The 21,462-nt window shown below is 40.1% G+C and overlaps 2 protein-coding genes across 2 annotated transcripts; both read left to right on the forward strand.

Moving 5' to 3' along the window:
• Positions 1-927: 927 nt before the first annotated feature.
• LOC139474253 (uncharacterized) lies at positions 928-9,004 on the forward strand. Its single transcript, XM_071257181.1, has 8 exons — positions 928-1,106; positions 1,397-1,518; positions 2,177-2,243; positions 4,539-4,652; positions 5,017-5,110; positions 5,356-5,444; positions 6,766-6,876; positions 7,677-9,004. The coding sequence occupies exons 1-8, from the start codon at positions 936-938 to the stop codon at positions 7,851-7,853; spliced, it is 945 nt and encodes a 314-aa protein (XP_071113282.1). The 5' UTR covers positions 928-935; the 3' UTR covers positions 7,854-9,004.
• Positions 9,005-11,361: 2,357 nt separating this feature from the next.
• Positions 11,362-19,673, forward strand: LOC139474252 (uncharacterized). Its single transcript, XM_071257179.1, has 8 exons — positions 11,362-11,775; positions 13,176-13,297; positions 13,866-13,932; positions 14,924-15,037; positions 15,271-15,364; positions 15,615-15,703; positions 16,880-16,990; positions 18,233-19,673. Exons 1-8 carry the CDS (start codon positions 11,452-11,454, stop codon positions 18,407-18,409), a joined length of 1,098 nt encoding a protein of 365 aa, XP_071113280.1. The 5' UTR covers positions 11,362-11,451; the 3' UTR covers positions 18,410-19,673.
• Positions 19,674-21,462: the final 1,789 nt, after the last annotated feature.

The following is a 21,462-nucleotide window of genomic DNA, read 5'->3' on the forward strand; positions in this document are numbered from 1 at the left end:
ACTGTTTCGATCGACATGTTTTGTTACAGTTCACAAATCTTTTCGACATTTATTACTATCCACACACCTAAAAACTCAAATATTGGCATGTTGCCCACCTTTTTTCTGTCTCTTTTCAATCCGAGCACGTAGGCCTCGTGTTGACGAGTGATCATTCATATTCAACTCACGTTATCTGGCTTTTTTATACGTTAATGATAACAGCTAACAAGCTTCTACAATAAAGCTCTGAACCGAGATCTTCTCATTCAAGATAAAGTTTATACAAGTCTTTTATACAGTCTTTTAAAGTTCTGCAGAAACTATTTCACGGTGGTTTTTTAAAGATGAGTGAGATGTTTTATTGTCAATCTGGCTTCCACCATTAAATCAGGGAAATAGAATCAAAACATTAAAAAACAATGGATTAGTCTACTACTCCACTATCAAAACATCATAAATACACAATCCGTTTGCACCATTCGTGTTGACTGTTTGTCCACAAGTGGTGGCCGTTTTCACTTACCCTTTTGGAGTTTTTCTCTTGTGCAGTGACTGTTTTTCTCTAATTACCCTTTGGTCTCCAGTTCCAAATATCAACCGGAAGCTAGTGGGTTTACGCCGCTTTGGTGATATTCCATGTACTCCATGTAATGACATGCGTCTATTAACCACTATTATAGTAAGAAATAGCACTGGTGTATCACCTATTGTACTTGTAAAATTAGGAACAAATGGCACGATTTGTATAATCTATGAGTTGTATACTATTTTGATTAACTAGTTGAAGAACGTACCAAAATGTTTGCTGAACGGTGTGTGAGATATTGGTTTACGAAACAAGTGTCAGTATGTTTATTTCAAGTATTCATGAACGCTCGAAGCCTTCAATCAGGAGTCACGTGTTTGCCACTTGACCTAGGGGAGTTGTCAGTTGGCAATCTAATCGGGCGGCCATGGCGGCGTCTGCTATTCCAGTTGTTGATTTCCAGAAGTACGGACTGAATGTAGCAGACCCTACATCCGTGGCGAGTGATGTTTTGGAGACTACGGCCAGGGAGATATATGATGCCTTCAGTACAATTGGCTTTGTGTACCTGATCAATCATGGCATTGAGCAGAGGCAGGTAAGCAACATGTCCTGTGTTTATATTATATGACATATCAAATGATAGTCATCTATCACACATGCAATGTGTATGTGCCAACATCCATCACACATGCAGTTCTTGTTCCAGGTGGGGCGGTCGAGTAGCCTAGTGGTTAAAGCGTTCGCTCGTCACGCCGAAGACCCGGGTTCGAATCCCGACATTGGTACGATGTGTTAAGCCCATTTCTGGTGTCCCCCGCCGTGATATTGCTGGAATATTGCTAAAAGCGGCGTAAAACCAAACTCACTCACTCATTCATGTTCCAGGTGGATGACATGTTCACAACGTCCAAGTCCTTCTTTGATCAACCTGTGGAGGAGAAGACGAAGTGTGCTCGAGTCCAGAGTGACCTTGGTGATCATGGCTGGGTTGCCCTGGAGAGCGAATCGTAAGTCACGAAACTGATTATTGTGTTTTTGGTCACCCCGCCCAATATTTGCATACCTAATTTATCAGTGACAGTAACAGTAATACTTGCGGCAACCACTTCTGTCTGCGGATCTTTATGGCTCATTCACACCTGTATTTGGTGTATGTTCTAGGCCATACGATCAAACATATTATCATGACGAATCATGACGGTGTGTCTGGACTGGGTTATTTTGCAGAGCCCCACGGATCCTTATCATTATTAAAGAATATGCACTTGCCCACCCATTTAACAATAACGCTCCGTGTACACTGTACACTGTGCAGCGGTGCATCTCGTTGTGTTGCTGCTTTTGGTTCGAATCCAAGACTCGTTCCGATTACAATGCCACCACCCTACCCGTGGTCACCCGGCTACGATCATCGCGGGCATTTACGTGTTAGAATTGATTCCCAGCAAAATATGCCTGCCGTACACGGACCGTGTGGTCAAGCTCGGTGATTGCTTCATCGTTGCTCATAATATCAATCACTGGTTTGTTTCATCTTAAGTCGATTATTTACAGGACGCCACACTTTCAGCTTTCCTACCACATTAATCTAACATCATTGTATAAGTAAAATATTACCCAAAGCGGCTCAGTATAGTGACACCTCTTTGTTTATTTCCTTACAAGGCTGAATCCCGAGCGACAGACTGGAGACCTAAAGGAAGCGTTCAACTTTACACCAAGGAGTGATGGGGTATTAAGAATTGTTTATCATCAGGAATATGCCACAGCATGTTACTTTTAGGTCATCTGACTTAAAGTAAATAGATCTTAATGATATGCAATGTCATGCTGCTTGTTAAAACAATGATTACCTTTGAATAGGTTTAAGATGTTCGAATCTCATTTTCAACGAGGCCACCGTGCAGCCGTGTGTGTGTGTGTGTGTGTGTGTGTGTGTGTGTGTGTGTGTGTGTGTGTTATTTCGCGAGTACTGTATGCATATGCTGTTACTACAATTACCTTTGAATTGTTTTAAGATGTTCGAATTTCATTTCAATGTGGGCACTGTGCAGCCATATTGAAAAGCCCTTTAATGCCATTACTCGGAAATTGTATTTCAAAATATAATAAAACTCGGAAAATAAATAGTTTCTATTGTAAATGTTCCGTTTTTCGGCAATTACATGTATTTGAATATCAACCTGTATATAGCCTGTGCACGTAAGCATAAGGTCTTGTGTGAGGCCAGTGATACTGGTTATAAGACGATATGGCAAGACCGTCTCCGTGGTCTAGAGGTAGAGTGTCCGCCCTGAGAGCGGAAGGTCGGGGGTTCGATCTGTGGCCGCGACACACCAATAGACGTTAAAAGTCAGTACGGGTTATTACCCTGCCTGGCGCTCGGCTTTAAGGGGTACTGGTCGGCCCGGAGTCGGTATACTGTGTCTGAGTTGGGTATTCATGTTAAAATTCGGCATGGTATCTCAGTGAAACAGATGAGGCGGTCTCACTGGTCTCTGGTAAATCAGTGGAAGGGAATTGGATATTTGAACGATATAATCGATATACCTGAAGCTTAAGTTCAACTTTTTGGCCAGATTATCTTGTTTTGACATTGCCAATCTGAAAAGAAATTCCAATTCATACGCCTAAAGCAACAGATCTGCAAGAAGGGGAGCACAGATGGTGTTCATGGCGATGCCTACCTCTTGCCTAAATGTCTAACCCCCAAAATGTTACATAGATGTTATCACTGAGGAAGTCCAGCATTTCACATACTGTTTTCTCAGTAAACTTCAGATGACATTTGCTTTCATGTTTCACAAATTGTCCTCAACCTCTGAATATAGATACGTAAATGTATCTGTGATCACCACGTATTTTAACAAAGCCCCAGTGGTCAAGGAATAAAGTTCAGCACATACATGTATACTAGGTGGCTGCATAGGAACAAGCCCCAGTGAGTGAATTAATATTGTTTTATGCCCCTTAAATAGCAACATTCCAGTGGTATGAGGCAAGGGGACACCAGAACTGGGGTAACATCTTTCTACACTGTGATACTTCATCTACAAAGGACAAAGTATACTAAGGGTCCGTTCTGACCCCCAAATGGATAATTGTGTATGACATGTTTGAAACAATATTATAGACAAAAGTAAGATTTTGACCTTGGAATAGGTCTTCGTCTTACTTAGATTTTCATTTCAAGTTCGAAACATCGTCCTGTTGTTACTAATTTGGGCCATACCAACGTGCCTAGTTATGTCACAAGAACAAGACTTGCGTAAGAAAACAACCTTGCTGCATGTCAGCAATGTGAACATGTCTGATTATTTTCATACCAATATTTCAGTCTTCCGCAACTTTAACATTAGGGTCCTTATCCCACCTCGTCCTTTATATACTTAATTCCAAAACCAACGCACATCCTAAAGCATTGGTGTCGCAACCCAAGATTAGCTGTTGACAACCGACGAACTATGTTTGCCGACACGGGTCTTTTGTGAGTTCTAATGGTCTCCTGGCAGTGGTTGACGCATGTTCTGTTTGTCTGTGCATTATGAGCAATGAGACGGTAAATCGTAGTGTAGTGACCCTGTCGGTCTAATTCCATTTTTTCCAGCTCCAATCTTGATCAATACTCGATGACGATTGTTTGTGCCTTATCTGGACTTGGTTCATTCCGTAACATGTAAAAAACGTCGACCGGAAATTTGCTACGCTTCACTATCATGGGTACTTTCTGCATGGAACAATACATTTTTCATGTTAAAAGCTGTGAAAGACACTTTCTTGACATTTTGTCTCATATATATGGATATGAACAGTCTCTGCTCTGTTAGAATCTAACACCGATGCATGGAACGTGTCTAGACATGTTATTCTAGCACAGTGTGTCTTTTATTGTGCAAATAGATCACGTCTTTGGATATCAGTGAGCTCGGAAGTCAGAACTGCGTTTCGTTTGGAACTGAATATACATTTCTTTCCAAATTCGTGTCCAGTTGCTAGATGACACAAGTAAAATGTTGGTCTATTACAGACGTGGCCGGCGGATGTTCCCAAATTAAAGTCAACTTTCGTATCCTTTTTTGATGACTGCACAAAACTGGCAGAGCGAGTCCTTGATGTCCTGTCTATCGGCCTCAAACTTCAGGTAGGACCTTAATAGTAGCTTCATGGGATGGATGTTGGTGTGTTGTTGTAAACTGTAGGTGTAAACAGCTGACAGAGCTTTTCCTTGTCTATCGGTATCAAACTTCAGGTATGACCTCGATAGTAGGTTCATAAGGTGAATGTAGGTATATATAGGTATAAACAGATAGGTGAGCCTTTCTTTGATGTCCTGCCTATCGCATCAAACGTCCGTAATAACCTGCAAGGTATGCTTGCAACTTCGCTGCAGGATCAGAATTCAATTTCGTCCCGGTGTTGCGGGATCAGGGCTCAGTTTCTCCATGTGTTATCGGATCAGAATTCAATTTCTTGCGTGAGAGTCTCAATTTCTTCCTGTGTTGCAGGATCGCTATTATCTGCGTGAGTGTCACAACCTGATGGGTAAGAAGGGCGGCGCCACCACTCTCAGAAGTCTGTACTACCCCCCTCTGTCTGGAAGTAAGCGTTGTTTTTATTCAATGTAACATGGGTTAAACAGTCGCTGTTACTTTATATACAACGTTGAGGTGAGCTATGTGTTTTAGTAAGGGTGGGGGTTGGTGATGGGATGGGCGTAGGGCGTAAATGTGGATATGAATGTGGATATTGAAATATATGTTATTACAATTTAAAATGGACAATTGTCTCTGAAAGGCACACTTTTACAAAAATAAAATATAAAGTTTCCATACCTGCTGTTATAGCCGTGAAACCAGATCAAGTTCGCTGTGGAGAACATTCCGACTATGGAACAATAACGCTGCTGTTCCAAGATGACGTTGGAGGCTTAGAAGTAAGGTTCTCAATGTGTTCCAGGAGGAAAGCGACATAATGTCATATTGCCAAAATGAAATACATGTGATGATTTTTTGCCAATTTGAAAATATAAATACCATGAAAACCGAATGCATATTTGACTTTAAACGTATGTTCATCTTTCCATAGTGAATACATTTTATTTCTTATTATGATCTGTAGAAGAAATCAAAATGCATAAGGCAGCATGTCTATTCTCATTATCATTCTCATTCTACAACATGTTGAGAAATCGTTCCGTATACCCACAGAGTGAAGTCAATGTCTTCAAATAGTTCCCTTTCCAAATCCAATAGAAATCTCTGCATAAAGCAGAGTTGATTGTACGATTCCGACTATATCATGAGCATGTGTTTATGAATCACAACCAAATAGTAATGATACCAGGTGTTCGTAAGGTGAGTGTATCCTGTCCCACCGGTGGCACCGAGCACAAACACATGCAAAGGCAAGTTAATTGTTCACCTGAAAAAAAACACGGGAACGTATGATACAAGTCACAATAGGGAACTGCATTTTTGTTACTGATGCGTCAAATTTTGAAATGTCCTCGACATGTCTACCATACCTTTTGAAAGCTGAGGCAACCATATCGGATTATAACGATAATCATGATGAATACTGACGACGTGAATGTGATGTGAAATGTTTCAGATGATGAATACTGACGACGTGAATGTGATATGAAATGTTGCAGATGATGAATACTGACTATGTGAATGTGATATGAAATGTTTCAGATGATGAATACTGACGACGTGTATGTGGTATGACATGTTTCACGAGATGAATACTGATGACATGTTTGTGGTATGACATGTTTCAGGTGATGACTACTGATGACGTGTATGAGGTATGACATGTTTCAGGTGATGACTACTGCTGGCATGAATGTGGCAGACATGTTTCAGGTGATGAATACTGATGACGTGTATGAGGTATGACATGGTTCAGGGGATGAATACTGATGACATGTATGTGGTATGACATGTTACATGTGATGACTACTGATGACATGTATGTGGTATGATATGTTTCAGCTTATGAATACTGCTGGCATGAATGTGGTATGACATGGTTCAGGTGATGACTACTGATGACGTGTATGAGGTATGACATGTTTCAGGGGATGAATACTGATGGCATGTATGAGGTATGGTATGTTTCAGGGGATGAATAATGATGGCATGTATGTGGTATGACATGTTTCAGGTGATGGCTACTGTTGAAATGTATGTGGTATGACATGTTTCAGGTAATGAATACTGCTGGCATGTGTGTGCTATGACATGTTTCAGGTGATGAATACTGATGGCGTGTATGTTCCGGCCCAGCCTGTCCCTGGCGCCATCGTTGTCAACATTGGTGACCTGATGCAGCGATGGACGGCAGACAAGCTTAAAGCCACAGTGAGCAGAGTTAACGCTGAGAGAATCAGTCTTATCAAACGTCTCTTCTGAAATAATGGGAGAACATTTTCTGACACTGTTTATCCCTAATCTACATGGGCCCTACCTAATTGGCGTTAAGCACGGAATATATCTTCAAACATGCTCATGCTAATGGTCATGTCTTCGTTTCCAAATTGTGTACAACGACCCACATGATGTCAATCACTGGACTATCGGGTTCAGACTGGTTTAATTACCGACCGCCTCTATGATGATAAACAACAACAAACATCAGAGGTGTTATGTAGCGGAACAGGCCGACTGAACCCGAGGGCGAACGAGTGTTCCTTGATACTACATCCTCTGAGCTGTTCGCTTTCAGTTATATTTACATGTCGTTTAGTTCTGTGTTACGTCTGTCCGAGTAAAGATCAGTGACTTGTCCATTCAATACACGAATGGTGTGACTGCTTCAGTTTTTGACGTAACTGTATGAAGGGTATGATCTGGTCCGTCACAATTTGAAGACAGAGTGGTGACTTTGAAACAAGCGATACGTGTTCGTGTGTCACATGCCACAGATCCACTCTAAGAATAGGTTTCACCAACACAAGACTGACTAGCACTGTGGGTACATAACACTACATGTCTGGTGAGCATGACATATAAACTCCAAGGTCTTGTCGGTCAACTGTTCATCTGATCATGGAGACAGGGTGCTTGTGAAAGGGGGCAGCACTTGAATGGCTGAAGCTTTGGGGTAAGGCAATTGTGTTCACAAGTGTGTAACGTACGTGATGAATCTTTGTTATTTTCAGAAACACCGGGTCCTGATTCCTGAATTGGAACTGAAGAAACATCAGAGTCGACAATCAATTGCTTTCTTTGTCGACCCAAATAATGACACCGTGATTAAATGTCTAGATGGTTCAGACAAATATGAACCCATCTCGTGCCTGGATTATCTGAACTATAAGTTCAGTTTGACTTATTAGTTATCGAGGAAGCACTTGACGTCATTGTTTGAGAAATTGTACAGTAGTTTTAAACGATTGTCCATTTATTGTTGTTAACGTTTCGCCATGTGCATTTCATCGCCTCCTTTTACACCGTAGTGATCCTAGGAGATAAAGGTACAAGTAAAATAATCATACTGATCATGATATGTATTTAGCATCATTTGATGTATATGAAGTAAGATAGATTTGAGGATAACGAAAACTTCTTGTGTATTGAATCTTGATCAGAAACTGCCCTATAGTACTTGACTGATTAATTGTAAATATATACATGCAGGTTATTATGTGTAACTTTTATTGTTAATGTGTGGGATAAAGGTTATGGCTGTGTATATACATCAATGCGTTTTTGTCTGCCCATGCACCCCACGGGACGTTGCTTTTAACATCAAACATTGGTTTGTTTGAAAATTAGAAAATATTTTTAAACAATATCGTATATCACCTAAAGTTCTCATGAATATATTTATATCGCACATGAACATTACAGCGACGTATGTTAAGGGAGACGGTATTATCAGGTAAAAGTGGGTTCGAACTACAGATTGGCTCTGACAATAATCACTGGTTGGTCTGCATCGTACTCGTGTTCTTGTATTTCACCATGTGGTAAGTATTCACTCACTCACTTGGCGACCAATCCTCAATTGATTCCTTAAACAGCCGTTTTGGAGATACGATTATCCCGAAATTAGACTGCAAAACACAAGACAAATTGGTTTAGGGGTAACGATGTGTCGCTCGTGGCCCCGTACTTTCGTGGAACAATTAATACAACTAATTCGCACGGAGACCTGTTCAGAAACAAAATACAAACGTACTAACTATTTTCGCGAACACCTAGTATGATAATTATTTAACAAAGATTCAAACATAAAAACGACAAACCCCATTCTATATTCATGAAACAAATCTCTGCCAAAAGCAGAGTTGACTGTACAGTTCCGACTATATGATGAGCATGTGTTTATGATTCACTATCAATTGATGATGGTACCAGGTATTCGCGAAAAGGTGAGCGTATTCTGTCCCACCGGTGGCACCTATCACAAACACGTTCAAGGGCAAGTGAATTGTTCACATGATGAAACACAGGAAGAACTTGTAGGCAACACAGATAGAACAAAATAGGCAATTGCATCTGACATAATCCTTTTACTGATGCGTCAAATTTGGAAATGCCCTCCATAATTATGTCTACCATAACACTTTTTGAAAGCTGTACTGAGACCTTCTTGTAGCCTTGATCAAACATCGAATGAGCAAGAGACGTGTGGCGCTCTTCGAAATCTTTGTAGAAAGAGCATGATCGATTGTACCTCAAACGTTGTGAAATGTCTACCAAGGCTCTTCAGGAATATTGCTGGACATAAAGTTGACTACAGGAAAGTTGAAGTCTTCCCTCTTGTCATTCAGTCTTGTGGAGAGTGTTTTGTCACACTGAATCTTGAGATGCATAGATCTTAATATGAAACAGATGAGGCGGTCTCACTGGTCTCCTTTATTTTTAGTTCAGATGAGTAAATCAGTGGAAGGAATTGGCTGTTTTATGGCTAAATGAACGATATCAGATCATTGATAAACCTTGAGCTCAAGTTAAACTGGCCAAATTACCTTGTTTTAACTTTGCCAATCCGAGCAGAAATTTCGATTCATATGCATAAAAAGCAGATCAGCAAGAATGGGAGAACAATTGGAGTTACTTATATTTTGCCTGAAAGTCTTACCCCCCAAATTTTACACAAATGTTATCAATGAGGTAGTCCAGCATTTCACATATCGCATGGGTCCAGTCACTGGTGGTCTGATCCAGATTATTCCCAGATCGTAATGATGTAGCTCGAATACGGCAGAATGCTCCGTTAAACAGCAATAACTCCCTCCCAATGGTGTATGACATACTTACATATGCATGTCATATGATACACAGAGGTAGATTTGTCTTGAGATGTCTTTGTAGATGAGTATTTCAGTTATATCACGGCATGTAAGCTGAGATGGGAGCCTGAAGAGTGAGTGAGTATTGTTGTACACCGCTTGTATCAGTATTCAAGCCATATTAGGGCAGGGGGCACCAGAATTTGGCTTCACACATTATACCCATGTTGGGACGTGAACCCGGGTCTTCGGTGTGACGAGTGAACAATTTAACGAGAGCCTGATGCAGGTTTTAGACATGTGTTAATTTGGAGAAGCCTATTTTAGACTCTCTTTGAATTAACCATAATCACACGGGTATGTGGTGCAGACAAACCAATGCTCGTAATCAGAGAAAATGTAAGATTGGGACGGCCAACCGATCCTGGCACGTCCATCCAACAGCTAGTTGCATGACTGGACCTGCGACTCTCAGCGTGATCATGAGGGAGAGTCCAAAGTGAGTTTCACCAACGTGAAAACACCTGGTATCATAACGGATTTTCTGGGTTTTCCATTCATTTAATTTTCACAGCTATTTTGCCCCTTGAGCTAAATAGAATCTGTTTCGGCGGATAATCTACATTACTGAATGACTATTCTCTAACATTGACAATTTATATTTGGTTAATCCACTTTGGCAATGTTCTCGTGAAAATAGAGAGTCCCATTGAAAGCGACCAACGTTGGAAACGGCCACCACGCAAAAGAAAACAGGCAAAAGGGTTAGTGAAAACGGCCACCACGTTTGGAGAAATTGGTCTCTGGATTTATATTAGAAAAGGAAGTAACAATATGCTCTTAAATAGCTTTTTTGACATTCAACAGTGAATCTAGAATATTTTAGTTTACATTCAACAAGTATTATACATGACTGTTTCGATCGACATGTTTTGTTACAGTTCACAAATCTTTTCGACATTTATTAATATCCACACACCTAAAAACTCAAATATTGGCATGTTGCCCACCTTTTTTCTGTCTCTTTTCAATCCGAGCACGTAGGCCTCGTGTTGACGAGTGATCACTCATATTCAACTCACGTTATCTGGCTTTTTTATACGTTAATGATAACAGCTAAGAGCTTCTACAATAAAGCTCTGAACCGAGCTCTTCTCATTCAAGATAAAGTTTATACAAGTCTTTTATACAGTCTTTTAAAGTTCTGCAGAAACTATTTCACGGTGGTTTTTTAAAGATGAGTGAGATGTTTTATTGTCAATCTGGCTTCCACCATTAAATCAGGGAAATAGAATCAAAACATTAAAAAACAATGGATTAGTCTACTACTCCACTATCAAAACATCATAAATACACAATCCGTTTGCACCATTCGTGTTGACTGTTTTGTCCACAAGGGGTGGCCGTTTTCACTTACCCTTTTGGGGTTTTTCTCTTGTGCAGTGACTGTTTTCTCTAATTACCCTTTGGTCTCCAGTTCCAAATATCCACCGGAACTGTGTGAGTGTGGGTTTACGCCGCTTTGGTGATATTCCATGTACTCCATGTAATGACATGCGTCAATTAACCACTATTATAGTAAGAAATAGCACTGGTGTATCACCATTGTACTTGTAAAATTAGGAACAAATGGCACGATTTGTATAATCTGTGAGTTGTATACTATTTTGATTAACTAGTTGAAGAACGTACCAAGATGTTTGCTGAACGGTGTGTGAGATATTGGGTCACGAAACAAGTGTCAGTATGTTTATTTCAAGTATTCATGAACGCTCGAAGCCTTCAATCAGAAGTCACGTGTTTGCCACTTGACCTGGGGGAGGTCAGTTGGCAATCTAATCGGGCGGCCATGGCGGCGTCTGCTATTCCAGTTGTTGATTTCCAGAAGTACGGACTGAATGTAGCGGACCCTACATCCGTGGCGAGTGATGTTTTGGAGACTACGGCCAGGGAGATATATGATGCCTTCAGTACAATTGGCTTTGTGTACCTGATCAATCATGGCATTGAGCAGAGGCAGGTAAGTAACATGTCCTGTGTTTATACAGGTTAGGCACACTATCCGAATGCTTTCGTAGTAAAGATTATGAATCATATTTGTCCACGGGAAGGCCGAAATGTCTCATCAAAGATTCTTCTTCTATCAGAAGTTACGTCCCTTAGTTGTGATAGGATTTGCGTGATCGTAGGTTCGAGTCCAAGATTGGCACTGATATCGATTGCGATCGTTGTTTCACCAAATTATTAAGTGTCAATTATCTGCGTCACTTTGGGCTTTTCTCTGACAGTGCGATCACGCTTTTATCACACCTTTATTTGAATAACAATCTAATGGCCCTGTCACAATATAGCGTTTTAGAGTAACTTGCACCTAGCGTGTAAAAGACAGTTAGTACGCTGTCATACGTCGAGCTTTAATCGAAATACCATGATTTTGGCGTATCCATAGCATATACATAACGAGTTCACCGTATATGTAACACATGTCTAACATATTAGTAGCGTATCACTGACTTATAAATAACTTATGACGGCGTGTGTCTGGCGTGTTCAAGGTATGCCCAGGGTATGAGTAACGCATGACTAGCGCGCTCAGCGGGCAGTATGGGTAACGCATATGTGGTGTTTAACGTATGTAGAGTCATCCACTAACGTATGCCTAACGTATAATTCATACGTTCGTACATTTCCATACGCCGAAAATTTTGTGCATGCACAAAAATGTTTTTAAGCTTCGACGTACTACAACGTATACCAGCGTGCTTTTAACGTATACAACTTACACCTAACTTTTCCATAGCGTGTTTCATCGTTGCCGGCGTTTTGGCACAACATTCTTATATGTCGTCGTACGTTACTGCTAAACGTTGTACCGCCTCCGTGGTCTAGTGATAGAGCGTCCACCCGGAGAGCAGAAGGTCCGGGGTTCGATACCCGGCCGCGTCATACCAAAAGACGTTAAAAGATGGTACTTGTTGTCACCCTGTCTAGCGCTCGGCATTACGGAGCTAAAACAAGGACTGGTCGGCTCGGAGTCAGTATACTGTGTCTGAGTGGGGTATTCATGTTAAACTGCGGCATGGTATCTCAGTGAGCTGGCACTATAAATCGGCAACAGTCCGGACTAGTACAAGCAACCACACAAACACACACACGTACATGCACGTCGCTATATAAGTGCAGTAATCTTGCACACGACGTTGAACCCCATTTCACCTCACCTGCTACACGTTGTAGTGTGACAGGGCCATAATTTATTGATACAGTGCCGTCATCATTACACATTGTTCCAGTTCGACGACATGTTCACCATGTGTCACTAGGTGTGAGTGTATAGTACTATTGCCATTCCTGTTCGATGACATGTTCAAAGTGTCACTCGCTGAGCCATGGAGGGTTATTGTACTATTGCTATTGCAGGTGGATGACATGTTCACGGCGTCCAAGTCCTTCTTTGATCAACCTGTGGAGGAGAAGAGGAAGTGTGCTCGAGTCCAGAGTGACCATAGTGATCATGGTTGGGTTGCCCTGGAAAGCGAATCGTAAGTCACGAAAATAATTATTGTGTTTTTTGTACCCCCGCCAAATATTTTCTTATTAAATTACTAAATACTATCTAAATCTGATTTTAATTTGTCCACACTTGCACAGACAACTAATTATCGGAACGGGGCATATTTCATACTATTTCCAATGCATCCTATCTGTCAAAGGCAGGCTAGGGGGAAGCTTAACTTCAACGAAATCCTTAGTTAACTTGTTGTAGAGATCCACATTTACAGTGGGAAGGTAGATCCAGAGAGCAGGCACTAGTAACTATAGTGTGTGCAGGCAGAGCATGTGTAACGATGACAATAACCGTATTAGGTATTTATTATTAGAATTGATCCCCAGCAACATATGCCTGCCGTACACGGACCGTGTGGTCAAGCTCGGTGACTGCGTAATCGCTGCTCATAATATCAATCACTGGTTTGGCTCAGCTCGAGTCGATTATTTACAGGACGCCATCACTTTGGGCTTCCCTACCTCATTAATCTAACATCATTGTATAACTGAAATACAAAGCGGCTCAGTATAGTGAAACTTCTTTGTCTATTTCTCTACAAGGCTGAATCCCGAGCGACAGACTGGAGACTTGAAGGAAGTGTTCAACTTTTCACCAAGGGATGATGGGGTATTCAAATTTTTTTCATCAGGAATGTAACTTTTAGCTCACCTGACTGAAGGTAAATAGAGTTTAATAGTATATAATATCCTGCTGCTCCGTCGGGATCTCTGTAAAGATTACTCCCCAGAAACCACTTGTGCAGAATCTTGGCTTGATCGTTACTTCAGTAATGACACTTGAATGTTTTTAAGATGTTCAAATCTCATTTTCAATATGGCCGCCTTGCAGCCATATTGAAAATTACTTTGCTATTACTAGAAAACTGTATTTTGATATGTTCAACATACCTGTATGTTCCGTTTTTCGGCAATTATTTGCATATTAACTTGTATTTGACCTTTGTATGTAAACATACAGAGCTGAAACTTAGTGTGAGACCGATGTGAGACTTTTATAACAATGAAAATACATGACGAATTCGAAAGTTGTCAAATCCATTTTTGTGTTTGTCATCTAAGGCGCATCCATTCTCAATGTGCAGTTGCCTCCCTTAGGCATACCATTGACCTATTATTACGAGTTCAAATCCCGCTTAGTCCTGATTATGTTTCCAGATTTGTCAGCAACATATCCGTTATTGTGGGTTTCGCGAAATGGTAAACATCTTCAACATGTATAATTACCGGGCTTTCATCCCTTATAAAGATGACAAGACCGCCTCGGTGGTCTAGAGGTAGAGCTTCCGCGCGGAGTGCGGGCGGTCGGGGGCTCGATCACTGGCCACGTCATACCAAAAAATTAAAACACGGTACTTGTGGATGCCCTGTCTGCCTCTTGGCATTAAGGGCCTAAAGACAAGGGCTGGTTGACTCGGAGTCAGCATACTGTGTCTGAGTTGGGTATTCACTATTCATGTTAAACTGGGGCATGGTATCTCACTGTGCTAGTAATAAGTCCAGACTTGTATTAGCAGCAACACACTTAGAATACATTTCTTTGCAAATTCGTGTCCAGTTGCTCGATGAGATGACACAAGTAAACTGTTGGTCTTTTACAGGCGTGGCCGGCGGATGTTCCCAATTTTAAGTCAACTTTCGTATCCTTCTTTGACGAATGCACACAGATGACAGAGCGGATCCTTGATGTCCTGTCTATAGGCCTCAAACTTCAGGTATGACGTTGATGGTAGCTTTATGGAGTGAATGTAGGTATGTAGGTATAAACAGTTTGCTGAGCGTTTCTTTGATGTTTCTGTGTTGCAGGATCAGAATTTCTTGCCAGGTTTCAGGATCGAAGAATTAAATTTCTCCTTGTGTTGCGGGATCAGAGATCCATTTATCTCCGTGTCACCGGATCAGATTTCAATTTCTTGCGTGAGAGTCTCAATATCACCCTGTGTTTCAGGATCGCTATTATCTGCGTGAGTGTCACAACCTGATGGACAAGAAGGGCGGCGCCACCACACTCAGAAGTCTGTACTACCCCCCTGTGTCCGGAGGTAAGCGTTGTTTTTATTCAATGTAACATTGGTTAAACAGTTGCTGTTACTTTATATACAACGTGGAGGTGAGCTATGTGTTTTAGTAAGGGTGGGGTTGGTGTTGGGATGGGTGTAGGCGTGGATGTGAATATGAATGTGGATAGTGAAATACATCGTTATATATTGTTATTGCGATTTTAAATGGACAATTGTCTCTAAAATGCACATTTTAAAAAGTACTATAAAGTTTCCATACCTGGTGTTACAGCCGTGAAACCGGGTCAAATTCGTTGTGGAGAACATTCCGACTACGGAACAATAACGCTGTTGTTCCAGGATGACGTTGGGGGCTTAGAGGTAAGGTTCTCAATGTGTTCCAGGAGGAAAGCGACATAATGTCATCTTGCCAAAATGAAATAATTATGATGATTTCTTGCCAACTTTTGCCAATTAGAAAACAAAAATACTATAAATACGCAGCACATAAGCAAACCGAATGCATATATGACTTTAAAAATATGTTCATCTTTCCTCAGTATATACATCAAATTTCGTATTATGATCTGTAGAAGAAATTAAAATGCATAAGGCAGCATCTCTATTCTCATTATCATTCTCATTTTACAACATGCTGATAAATCGGTCCATATGCTCATAGTGTGAAGTCATTGTCAACCAACAGTTCCATTACCACACGCAAGACGAAGATAATATGTGAAATAAGGCCTTTCGAGCTCACCTTTTGTTTTGCAATTAGTTTGTTTGTTTGTTGTTAAACGTCGCACTCAGCAATATCCAAGCTATATGACGACGGTCTGTAAATAATCGAGTCTGGACCAGACATTCCAATGATTGATATCATGAGCATCGATCTTCGCATTTGGGATACGATGACATGCATCAACCAAGTCAGCGAGCCTGACCACCCGATCCCGTTAGTCCCCACCCATGACAAGCATGGTCACCTTTTACGGCAAGCATGGGTTGCTGAAGACTATTCTACCCCAAATCTTCACGGGTCGCTTTGCAATTAGGGACATGTAAACTGCGTTCTCCGTGGAATTTGTCTGAAGACTAATTGAATATCAAGTTTATCAAAACCTTCTCACCTATAAAAAATATATGAAACAATTGGAATAAGGATATGCCATAATGTTACACAACCAATATATCCTTTGGTTGTCATCTTGGTAAGATCCAAAAAATGTCTTTCTGTCAGCAGCAACCATATATGATTATAACGATAATTATGATGAATACTGATGACATATATGTGGTATAACTATTGATGGCATGTATGTGGTATGACACGTTTCAGGTGATGAATACTAATGACATGTTTGTGGTATGACATGTTTCAGGTGATGAATACTGATGACATGTATGTGGTATGACATGTTTCAGGTGATGAATACTGATGACGTGTATAGGGTATGACATGTTCAAGGTGATGGCTGCTAATGACATGTATGTGGTATGACATCTTTCAGGTGATGAATACTGATGACAAGCATGTGGTATGACATGTTTCAGGTGATGAATACTGACGGTGTGTATGTTCCGGCCAAGCCCGTTCCCGGCGCCATCGTGGTCAACATTGGTGATCTCATGCAGCGATGGACGGCAGACAAGCTTAAAGCCACAGTGAGCAGATTCTTCTAGAATCAGTCTTATCAAACCTCTCTTGTATACATGTGAAATAATGGGACAATATTTTATGACGGACAGTTTAACCCTACCCAATTAATGTTAAGCCCAGAATACGTTGTCACCAAAAATACTGTTTATTATATACTTCAGTGTGAACGACTGAGATTTCCGAAGTTGAGAAAATTGATATTTTCATTGCAGTGAACATAACACCAGATATGTCCCAACAGTGAACATAACACTTGGACGGAACTATTGTCATACAGGAGTTAATTAACTCCCCTAAAATTGTCTCCCTTTGTCGTAAGTGACGAGCCCTAACACAAACTGTTGACGTTCAGGTCCACATTGACAAGGCAAAATAATGACAGACGATCGTTTATGACGTTAATATCACTTCACTACAATGTAACCTTATAAACTGTAAATTTCTCTTCAACTCGTCAATCGAGACTGTTCGTTTCGTCTCGTGACGGGGGAAAAGAAGATATATTCATTGATATTACATCCTCTGGGCTGTTCGCTTTCAATACATTTACATGTCGTTTAGTCCTGTGTTACGGATGTCCGAGTAAAGATCAGTGAGTTGTCAACAGAATCAAATCGATACACGAATTGTGTGACTGCTTCAGTTTTTCACGTAACAGAATGAAGGGTCTGATCTGGCCCGTCACAGTTTGGTTAAAATCCAGGTGGAAACTTCAGAGTGGTGACATGTGGAAGATAGCCCCGTGATCTGATGTCACTTGTCATAAATCAAATCTAAGAACAGGTTTCACCAACACAAGAACTGTGGGTACATACTACTACATGTCTGGTGGGCATGAACTCCCAGGTCTTGTTGGTCAACTGTTCATCTGATCATGGAGACTGGGTGCTTGAGAAGGTGCACAGTACTTGAATCACTAAATCTTGGAATCACAGCTGTTACTCTGATCCGATGTCGTTCGATGTTCACACAAACATGCGATCAACCATAGATTAGTTAATGTCCATACTGACTGTTTTGGATTAATGTTCACACAATCAACCACACGTTAGTGTTTAGGACTGACTATCATTTGTGCTCTGCTGTTAAATATATACTAGCACGGTCACCCACATTTCAAACCAAGGCATCACGTCCAAGACCTGACCAAGACAAACAGAAACTCTTGATTGTCGGAGAGAAGCCGCGTGTAAGACAATTGTGTTCACAAGTGTGTCACGTACATCATGAGTGTTTGTTATTTTCAGAAACACCGGGTCCTGATTCCTGAATTGGAACTGAAGAAACGTCAGAGTCGACAGTCAATTGCTTTCTTTGTCAACCCAAATAGTGACACCGTGATTAAATGTCTCGATGGTTCAGACAAATATGAACCCATCTCGTGCCTGGATTATCTGAACTATAAGTTCAGTCTGACCTTTTAGTTATCGAGGAAGCACTTGACGTCATTGTTTGAGAAAATGGAGGGTAATTTTATACGATTGTCCATTTATTGTATTTAACGTTTTTCGTCATGTGCATTTTATCGCCTCCTTTAACACCATGGTAATCCAAGGAGAGAAGAAGAAGAAGACCTTTTATTTGCATGAAGGCCTCAGGCCCATATACAATTACAGTTCACAATATACCAATTGTTCACAGATGCAACGGTAAAGTAACGTGACAAATGACTTATGTCATAATTGAATTGTACTACTTGTTCTTTTTGCATAAGCGTAATATAGGCAACGTGATAAACTATTTAAGACTGCTTCATTGTTATTACACATGATAGATTTGAAATGGTTCAAGCTAGGATATCGGCAAAGTTTTGCCGGTAAGTATTCTTTCCTGAGATCATTATAACATGAACAAATGAGTAAAAAATGAAATTCATCCTCTATACCATTATAACAGACTGGGCATATTAGAAGAGACTTTTCTATCGACAGATATCTGCCTTCATTATTCTTCAATTTTATAAGACCTGCTCTAAATCTTACATTTATGTTTCTAAATTTTCTTTCATACAAAACTGAAAGATATTTTTCAGGTTCTAAAAGACTTTTAAACTCTGTATATAAATGATATCTTGAACTAGAGTTTAAGACTGATCTGATTGTTTTGGTAAAACATGTTTATACAAGTATCCTTAAAAAGTCTGTTTGCGATATCCATACAAAACCAAAGCCATGAGAAAAAAAAGACTTAGTAAATGAATGTTAGAAGCCCATGTATGGCGTCCACAGTTATCTAAATAAATAACATATTATAAGCCTTTTTTGGTCATCTGTCTTCATTCATATGAATTAATTTAAGCCAAAACTTAAGTGTTCTAACATAGGAGTTGATGTACAGTGAAAAGCGACTCATTTCCCCGTAGATATAGCATTTGGGGTTTGTTGTCCTACTTGCAGGAATTTCCTACAGGCTAATTGATGAACTTTTTCCAATTTGTCATATTGCTGAAATCCCCACACTTCATAGCCATATAAAAGGATAGGTGGTATTTGCGAATCAAATATCTTAAAGAACACTGACTTTGATGTAAGATAAATTTTACTTTAAGTTGCAATCAATTCGACCAAAGCTCTTTTTGCTCTTAGTGCTAGATCAGATATACTATTACTGAATTTTCCTGATGAATAAAAAGGTAAACCAAGATATTTGTAGCTTGACACTACCTCAACCTTTTCCCACCTATAATACCAAATATCCTTTTTTGAAAGCACCCCACCTCGTCTGAATACAATAACTTTTTTTTTTTTTAAGATTTACCGTCAAATTCCATTTGTCTCTGTGGGTTTCTAGACTATTCAACCGAGTCTGTAGCCCCGGGACACTATCTGATGTTAAAATAACATCGTCGGCAAACAACAATAACAGTATCTCTCTTAAATCAGGGAATAACTGTACACCATGCTTTCCATTTGAAATAACTTCATTTGATAATTCGCTTATGAAAAGTGAAAACAGTAATGGACTCAAAATACATCCTTGTCGTAGACCAGTAGGGCAGTCAAAATAATCTGTGAAACCTAGATCACATTTTACACACGATTTAACACTTTTATATAAACTTCTTAAAGCTTTTAACATTTTACTACTTACACCATAAGACATTAAGAGATTCCACAACTTATCACAAATCAAAAGCCTTTCTAAAATCTACAAATGCCGGATAAAGTTTTGATTTCTTTTTACATAAACATTTCTGAATAATATTTCAGAAACTGCCCTATAGTACTTGACTGATTATTTCTAAATATATACATGCAGGTTATTATGTGTAACTTTTATTGTAAATGTGTGGGGTAAAAGTTATGGCTGTGTATATACATCAACGCGTTTTTGTCTGCCCATGTACCCCACGGGACGTTGCTTTTAACATCAAACATTGGTATACAATGTCGTATATCACCTAAAGTTCTCATGAATATATTTAAATCGCACATGACCATGACAGCGACGTATCTTAAGGGAGACGGTATTATCAGGTAAAAGTGGGTTCGAACTATAGATTGGCTCTGACAATTATCACTGGTTGGTCTGCATCGTACTCGTGTTCTTGTATTTCACCATGAGGTAAGTATTCACTCACTCACTTAGCGACCAATCCTCAATTGATTCCTTAAACAGCCGTTTTGGAGATACGATTATCCCGAAATTAGACTGCAAAACACAAGACAAATTGGTTTAGGGGTAACGATGTGTCGCTCGTGGCCCCGTACTTTCGTGGAACAATTAATACAACTAATTCGCACGGAGACCTGTTCAGAAACAAAATACTAACGTACTAACTATTTTCGCGAACACCTGGTATGATCATTATTTAACAAAGATTCAAACATAAAAACGCCAACCCCATTCTATATTCATGAAACAAATCTCTGCCAAAAGCAGAGTTGACTGTACAGTTCCGACTATATGATGAGCATGTGTTTATGATTCACTATCAATTGATGATGGTACCAGGTATTCTCGAAAAGGTGAGCGTATTCTGTGCCACCGGTGGCACCTATCACAAACACGTTCAAGGGCAAGTGAATTGTTCACATGATGAAACACAGGAAGAACTTGTAGGCAACACAGATAGAACAAAATAGGCAATTGCATCTGACATAATTCTTTTCACTGATGCGTCAAATTTGGAAATGCCCTCCATAATCATGTCTACCGTAACACTTTTTGAAAGCTGTACTGAGACCTTCTTGTAGCCTTGATCAAACAACGCACGAGCAAGAGACGTGTGGCGCTCTTCGAAATCTTTGTAGAAAGAGCATGATCGATTGTACCTCAAACGTTGTGAAATGTCTATCAAGGCTCTTCAGGAATATTGCTGGACATAAAGTTGACTACAGGAAAGTTGAAGTCATCCCTCTTGTCATTCAGTCTTGTGGAGAGTGTTTTGTCACACTGAATCTTGAGATACATAGATCTTAATATGAAACAGATGAGGCGGTTCACTGGTCTCCTTTATTTTTAGTTCAGATGAGTA

This window comes from Haliotis cracherodii, unplaced genomic scaffold (assembly GCF_022045235.1).
Source record: "Haliotis cracherodii isolate W230 unplaced genomic scaffold, xgHalCrac1.p SCAF_3, whole genome shotgun sequence".
Classification (NCBI taxonomy): Eukaryota; Metazoa; Mollusca; class Gastropoda; order Lepetellida; family Haliotidae; genus Haliotis; species Haliotis cracherodii.